The sequence below is a fragment of the Solanum dulcamara genome, chromosome 4 (genome assembly GCF_947179165.1).
Source record: "Solanum dulcamara chromosome 4, daSolDulc1.2, whole genome shotgun sequence".
NCBI lineage: Eukaryota > Viridiplantae > Streptophyta > Magnoliopsida > Solanales > Solanaceae > Solanum > Solanum dulcamara.
Window position 1 is genome coordinate 20015404 of NC_077240.1, and position 8550 is coordinate 20023953.

An 8550-nucleotide genomic window follows, 5' to 3' on the forward strand; every position below is an offset into this window, starting at 1 on the left:
TGCTAATAAATATAATTTCCCAGTTCTAACAAACAATTTTGCCGTGCCGCTGCCTTCTGCCACCAGTGACGATCGGGATCCGGCGAAACGCCATTTGTGAATCTTGGAGCAATAACCACGAAGATCGGTCGACGCTCCATTATTTTGAGAAGAGAAAAGCCTTTCTTCTTAATCATCATTAACTTTCAGCTCATTACTCTACACCTTCCTTTTTTGTATTGTAATATACACATATTGCGTTTCCTCTCTTTATTTTCCTTCTTTTTCTTTTTTCTCTCCTTTTGCTTGTTTTCCGACGAATACCTCTGGATCTGTTCAGATCTGGCCTAGATCTATTGATTTTCGACGGCGGCCGATAGTTTTTGGTTTTCTGCGTGAATAGTATTTTTCGGCATGAACAGTGTTTTTCGTGCGTGAACCGTGTTTTTCGACGTGAACCAGGTTCATTTCAACTGAAGTTGGTACCTCCGGTGTCCATATATTTTTTGTTCATACACTTGTCATTACATTTTTCTGACTTTAGACTTTAGACCATTGAATAATTCACTAGTTCATATGCGCTTTCGTGGCTTTGGATAGTAATGTAGACTAAGGTCATGTTCTCGTTCAGGGTCGGGGGACGGGGACGAGGGTATGGAGGGGTAAGTGGGTTAATAGAGCATCTAGACTGAGAGTAGATTCTTAGAACATTGGGACGTTAACGGGAAAGTCCATAGAGCTAGTTAAGATTCTTAAGAAGAGGAAGATAAATATAGTTTGTATCCAAGAGACCAAATGGGTAGGTAAGGAGGTAGACAGGTATATACTTTGGTTCTCTGGTAAATCGAAGTATAGGAATGGGGTAGGCATTTTAGTAGACAATGATTTAAGGGATTAGGTGGTGGAGGTTAGGAGAATCACTGATAGGATGATGTCGATTAAGGTGGTCATTGAAAAGATCACTTTGAATATTATTAGTGTTTATGCGCCGCAAGCGGGCTTATGTAAGGAGGAGGAGAGGCGCTTTTGAGAGGATTTGGACGAGTTAGTAAGAAGCATACCGCCTAGTGAGAAGCTTTTCGTGAGAGGAGATTTCAATGGACATATCGGGTCTATTTCGGGAGGGTATAATGATTTGCATAGAGGCTTTGGCTTCGAGGACAAAAATGGAGGAGGAGTTTCACTTTTTGATTTCGCAAGAGCTTTTGGGTTGGTGATAGCCAATTCGAGTTTCCCAAAGAAGGAGGACCACTTGGTAACCTTCCGTAGTTCGGTGGCTAAGACTCAAATAGATTTTTTACTCTTTAGGAAGGATGATAAAGGTCTGTGCAAGGACTGTAAGGTCATTCCGATAGACAACCTTACAACCCAACATAATCTTTTGGTGATGAATTTAAGGATCAAGATGATGAGGAAGAAGAGGATCAGAGATGATCAACCTAGGATTAGATGGGGGAGTTTGACAGCGGCTAGTGCCCTAGAGATAGGAGAGAAACTGAAGGACATAGGGGCCTGAGATAATAGTGGGGATATGACTAATATGTGGGATAGGACGGCTAGTTGTATTAGGGTTGTAGCAAGGGAAGTATTGGAGTCTCGACAGATAGTCGTAGTCGGCATCGAGAGGACTGGTGGTGGAATGGAGAAGTGCAAAGAAAGGTGGAAGTAAAGAAAATGGTGTACGCAAAGCTGATAGAAAGCACAAATGAGATTAAGAAGTGGACGAATAAAGAACTTTATAAGATAGCGAGGAAGGAGGCGAAGTCGGTTGTATCGACGGCAAAAATGACAACTTTTGAACGCCTTTATGCTGAACTAGAAAAGAAAGGTAGGGATAGGAAATTGTTCAAGCTATCCAGGGCGCGAAAGAGAAGGGCACGCGATGTGGATCAAGTGAAGTGCATTAAGGACGAGCATGGAAAAATATTGGTAGATGAGACTCTCATTAAGCAGAGATGGTAGTCATACTTTCATAAACTCTTGAATGACAAAGGGAATAGAGACTTTGTGTTGGGAGATTTGGAATATATAGGGAGGCGTCATGATTTTGGATATTGCAGGAGTATTAAGGTCGAGAAGGTTAAGAGTGTTATTCATAGGATGCGCTGGAGAAGAACAACCGAACCTGATGAGATTCTTGGGGAATTTTGGAAGAGCACGAGCTCGGTAGGTTTGGAGTGGCTGACTAGGTTATTTAATGTCATCTTTAAAACGGCAACGATGCCCGAAGAATGGAGGTCGAGCATAATGATCTCTCTATACAAAAACAAAGGGGATATCCAGAGTTGCAACAACTATAGAGGTATCAAGCTACTAAGCCATACTATGAAAGTGTGGGAAAGAGTAGTGGATATGGTGAGGAGAGGCGTGTCTATCTCAGAGAACCAATTCGGATTTATGCCGAGACGCTCAACTAAAGAAGCCATCCATCTTATGAGGAGACTGGTGGAGCAGTATAGGGAGAGGAAGAGGAACTTGCATATGGTATTCATCGACCTAGAAAAGGCTTTCGATAAATTTCCAAAAGAGATACTATGGAGATGTTTAGAGGCTAAAGGTGTACCTGTGACATACATTAGGGTGATTAAGGACATGTATAAGGGAGCCAAAACCAGGGTAAGAACAGTGGGAGGGGACTCAGAGCACTTTCTAGTTGTGATGGGGTTGCACCAAGGATTAACTCTTAGTCCATTTTTATTTACCTTGGTGATGAATGGATTGACGCGACAAATTCAAGGTGAGGTGCTATGGTGAATGCTTTTTGCGGATAACATAGTCCTGATCGATGAGATTCGTAATGGAGTTAACGCTAAGCTGGAGGTTTGGAGACATACCTTGGAGTCTAAAGGGTTTAACCTGAGTAGGACCAAGACAGAGTACTTAGAGTGCAAGTTCAATAAGACACCTCAGGAGGTTGACGTGGAAGTTAGGCTTGGTGCCTAGGACATCCAAAAGAGAAGTAGTTTCAAGTATCTTGGGTCTATCATGCAAGACAGCGGGGAGATTAAAGATGATGTCACACATAGTATTGGGCAGGGTGGATGAAATGGAGGCTCTCTTCCGGAGTGTTATGTGACAAGAAGGTGCCACCACAATTTAAGGGCAAGTTCTATAAAATGGTGGTTAGACCAACTATGTTGTATGGGATGGAGTGTTGGCCAGTTAAGATCTCTCACATTTAAAAGATGAAAATTGTCGAGATGAGAATGTTGAGATGGATGTGTGGGTACACCAGGAGTGACATGATTAGAAATGAGGCTATTCGGGATAAGATGGGAGTGACCTCGGTGGAAGACAAGATGCGGAAAATGTGACTGAGATGGTTTGGGCATGTGAAGAGGAGAGACACAGATGCCCTAGTGCGGAGGTGTGAGAGGTTGGCCATTGATGGTTTCAAAAGAGGTAGGAGTAAGCCGAAGAAGTATTGGGGAGAGGTGATTAGACAGGACATGGTGCAATTACAGTTTACCGAGGACATGACCTTAAATAGGAGGATGTGGATGACCCACATTAGGGTAGAAGGCTAGTACATAGTCTCATTATTCATCCCTATTTGTAGGCGCATTAGCGCATTATAATTTCTTATGCTCTAATTTCTGTTATTATCTATTACTTTTTGTACTTTGATTACTCTATTTTATCTGTGGCGCTTTCGTTATTTATTTTCCCACATCGCTTTGAATTTCTTAGCCTTATCTGACCTCTTTTTATGCTTTTATTGAGCCGAGGGTCTCTCGGAAACAGCCATCCTACCTTGGTAGGAGTAAGGTCTACGTACACTCTACCCTCCTCAGACCCCACCTTGTGGGATTTCACTGGGTTGTTGTTGTATATATTGCTAGTACATCAATTCTAAGTGAGTGTAATAAAAAAAATTCAAGAAGTGGTGTCGTGTGACACCACTTCGATTAATGTGTGCCTGCACCCAGTGGTGCCCCCATCGTCTTTGCAGCTTTGGTCCGCCTCTCCTTAAAAATAGATATTATTCGCATTTTAAAAAAAATGTTTCATACCATTAAAAATATTTGTACAACTCTTTATACATATTTTTTTCCTTTTCATCTGTCAATATGAGAGTTCGCACATCAATAAATTGGATAGATATATGTATATATACTTTATTTTGCAAGGTTTCCTTAGAATAAGAGCCTGTTTGGATAAACTTCTGCTAAGTTGTTTATAAGCTGAAAACTGTTTATTATAAGCTAAAGAAAAAGGTGGGGTAACCCAACTTACTTTTTTGGCTTATAAGCTGTTTTCAGCTTATAAGCTATTTTAAATAAGTTAAATCAAACAAATTCAATTATTTTTTGGAGCTTATTTTAAACACATAATGACTTTTAGTTGATCAACCAAATACTCAAAAAAGTCAAAAACGGCTTATAAACAACTTATAAGTTAATCCAAACATGCTCTAAGTCCATATTTCTAGTAAATGCTTAGTGGGGTGGGTTGGGTTGGGGGAGTCTTTTCCTTTTTGACTAAATAAAGCAAATAAGTTCAAACTTATTGTCTCAAATGTGTCTTGCACGTTGCTGCTGCTTTGCCCATCAAAAATGGGTTATTAAAGTTAATACATTTGATCTTATACTCACTCATATTATACTTATGTTGGTTTAGTACTTTAGTTAAAGTAATTTTAAAACCTTAACCACAACTTACATAATAAAAGAAGCAAATTATGATGTCAATTATTCTTTGGGTGAATAATGCACGAAAATGTGGAAAAATGGTCTAGAAAGTATGATTTTAATTACTTTAACGATCAATTAATCAATATTAGAAAACTTTCTAGATGGAGGATTAGGTGTACCAACAAATCATTATCCAAAATATATTTACGTGGATACTAGTTGCATGACTGTCATGTCATGAACCTAATTAAGAATTCTTATTTGGGTCCCTTCTTATTTATATGATTATTGTCCTTTTTTTTAGAGTCAACCTAGAAAGAAGGATAAGTAAAATTTTGTGTAGATTTCTCAAATGATCACTTAATAATAATTATTATCTCATAAAATTAAATTTAAAGTAATAGATTTTTCAATTAATTCTAATTTCAAATGAAGACAAGATAGAAAATATCAGATTTCTCATGTCATATAATATTTACTTGGAACAACATAAATATGTCTTTGTGTTAGAACAAAACCCTAATGCAATAATATGATTATGTACATGCACTAAAATGTGACTTGAGTTTTGAGAACTTGAGACCTCAGAATTCTCAATCACTTCATTGATCGTTTGACCGTCCCTTGGAGACAATCTCCCTTTATTAACAATTGATACATATGAATACTAACGTGCAATGGCAAAGTCAATGAATAAGTAAGTCACTAATTACTAAATCGTGTAATGTATTTTATCTGTTGAGTTACATTATACATTTATACATTATACCAAAGATCTCTAATCTGTCCTTGTATGATAAGCATATACTTAGGAATAGACACACGGTGGATGATTAGAAAATGAACTCCCCATTTTTTTAGATGAAAAAGATTACCAAAATTTCACAATCCGTTGTCAAATTTATTTCAATTTCAATTGTTTGGATCAAGCGGAAAAGGAAAAAGAGAAAGAAGGGACTTAGCTAGAAATAAACCCTACATAGCTACAAGTGCAAACTGTTTCTCTTGATATTCTCATTGTCTTCAAGAATCTTTATTTCCATCATTGTATTCGTTGAAAACTATATTGGAATATTTTCTTATTTTTTTAGTAGTACTTTTTATTCATTCTTTATTTGGTTGCCCACCACCACTTTATCATCGGCATCAATTTAATGAGTAATATATATTCATGCTAAGAATGTTATCACGTAATTATGATAAATAAGTAAATAACTAATATATATTAATTATTTTAATTTTAATTTTTGCTATCTTGTTAATTTATTACTATTTTATTACAATTAATTAATATAATTTTATTTAAATACCAAGTACGTAGTAAATTTTGTTTTTTTGGGGAATTCAATTTGCTTTTCTATTTTCCTTTTGGCACTGCAGTAGATATTATTATTTTTCTTTTGTTAAAGGAAAGCAACATCTACAATTTTTTTAAAAATAAATATCATACAACTTTTGTAAGCTGCAAGTTAGGTTTCTTTTAATATTCATTGGTCAACTAAAACTCTCGGAAGGTGTAACAAACGTATATTTAGAAATGAAAATCAAGATTTAATTAATTTCTTTTTCCAACTCAGGTTATATTCAGTTGCTTTTCCCTAAACTACCCAAGATCCTAAAATAGATCAAATTCTAATACATATATATATTGTCTCTCCATGCCATACAATAGATGAGCACTATAGGTGTTGTACCTTGTGCATATATATATAAAAAAATTTGAATGATGCACCTTGGAGGTATATAGTGGAATTGCATAAGTAGAAAAATGGACTTCATTCTATAAGATAGGACTTTAGTTTTTCACTAGAAGTTTAGCATAGAGTTATTGACCAGTTATTCCATAATTAGAGCATTTTATATGTTGTAATTTTTGGGTCACTGCAAAATCAGGGGTGGAGCTAGTAAGGGCTTAGGGGTTCATCCGAACCACTTTTGATGGAAAATTACTTTGTTGTATGTATAATAGATGTTGAACCCCATTCGATTTTTTTTATATTTACTTTTTTATATTATAAACTCCCTTAGTGAAAATGATTAAAACAATAGTGAATTGGTTTTCTTGATTTGGGGGTATATGCTCTCCTCATGTATAATTTGAGAGCCCAACTAACTTTCATCTTATTGTTCAACAAACCATCATTTCTTATTTAAAAAAATAAAAGTCTAAACTAAAATCAAGAAAATCAAAGAAGCAAGATTAGCTTAGGGAACTTAAAGGAAATTACCAAAACTTGAAGAATCTGAATTCTGAATTGACACCTCAACTTCACCTACTTTGCTTCCCTTTCCATCTAAGCCCCCTTAGTTTACACTCCTCCCCTCCTGTCCTGTTTCCCAACAACAAAAGAACATAACAAGGCAACAACACTTGATGGGGTTCTTTCTTTTGCTCTCTTAGTTTGAGAAAAATGGAAGCTTTCTTGATTCTAAGTGGTAGTAGTTAGGCTTATAGTGCAAAGTTTTTTTTATTCTTTATTTTTAACATGGGATCTATTGGAAATACAAATCCATGGGCACCTTATGATAGTTATAAAGATTGTTCACAAGGGATTTGTAGTGTCTACTGTCCACAATGGTGTTACTTTCTTCTACCTCCTCCTCCTCCTGATGATGATGATGCATCAGATGATTCTGCCACAGCTTTCTCCCCCCTCATCATAGCGATCATCGGTATCTTGGCAAGTGCTTTCCTTCTTGTTAGCTACTATACCATCATTACTAAGTATTGTAGGAGGAGGAGGAGCAGAAATAATGCAGCTACAGAGTTGGAAGCCAATCGAAACGAGACGCCTCAAAATCAGTGGCAACTCGCCACTGCTGGATTGGATGAATCTACCATCAAGGCTATCACAGTGTGCAAGTTCAATAAAGGTGAAGGATTGGTTGAGGACATTGAATGTGCTGTTTGTTTGAGTGAATTTCAAGAAGATGAGAATCTTAGGCTTTTGCCTAAATGTAGCCATGCTTTTCATCTCCCCTGTATTGATACTTGGTTGAAATCTCATCCAAATTGCCCTCTTTGTAGGGCTAATGTAGTTGTATCTCCTAGTACTACTAGTATTCGTCCGTCTTTGCCTCCTCCTCTTCCTTCTCCAATGACCATAAATGCTCTTCAATTTCAAAGACAAAATGACTTGATCTTGGTGATGGATCACGATCACGATCATGATCATGCACGCGTACTCCATCGCGATGAGGTTGTTGTTAGCCTTGTTTGTGACGATGATGATGTTTCAACAAAGAACAACTCAGGGGAGAATTCTGAATTCAGTGGAAATAACAGAATTGGAAATGAATTCAGAAGATCAACATCTTTAGGTGCATTTTCAAGGCAACATCTTTTAGTGTGCAATCCTGTTTCAATAAACAGATCTGTCTCCACAGGAAGATTCCTATTCTCGGGACAGAATAAAGGCACGGACTCTGTTGTTTTTTCTTGAAACAATATTTTAAAGTCTTGGTTGAAACTCTGTAAATTCTTCAAGTATACCAACACATGAAACTTAATGAAGTCTGTTTTTTCTTCAGTTCTGGAATGATTATTTGATAAAATGTAGATTAGTAACTTATAGTTTTTAACATTTTTTTCTATGTAGAGTTTGGTCTGATCAATCATCCTACACCAGAATTCTTTTTTGCTTTAGTCTCAGATTCTCAGTACCACTGTAAGATTATTTGGATGGTTTGGTTCGCAGACTAAATTATCCTGAATTACAGTCTTGTGATTATAATTTTTGAACTAATTTATTCCACCTTGACGATGGGATAAAATAATACCAAATTAGTAATTAACTATGCTTATCTGTGTGCAATATCCAAACCGGACAACATCAACGATCTCTTTTTCTTTTTAAGTAGTAGAATTAAATTAGTATTTCAATGTAGCTTTTTCTTTAAAGATATCAACATTAATTAAGGTTAAGATTACATAATC

At 36.5% G+C, this 8550-nt stretch overlaps 1 protein-coding gene across 1 annotated transcript; it reads left to right on the forward strand.

The window, feature by feature from the left end:
• Nucleotides 1-6770: 6770 nt before the first annotated feature.
• On the forward strand, nt 6771-8266 carry LOC129884825 (RING-H2 finger protein ATL51). Its single transcript, XM_055959102.1, has one exon. It carries the CDS (start codon nt 7100-7102, stop codon nt 8054-8056), a length of 957 nt encoding a protein of 318 aa, XP_055815077.1. The 5' UTR covers nt 6771-7099; the 3' UTR covers nt 8057-8266.
• Nucleotides 8267-8550: the final 284 nt, after the last annotated feature.

Coding starts and splice junctions, on each gene's coding strand:
- LOC129884825 (XM_055959102.1), top strand. CDS start 7,100: ATGGGATCTATTGGAAATACAAATCCATGGGCACCTTATGATAGTTAT.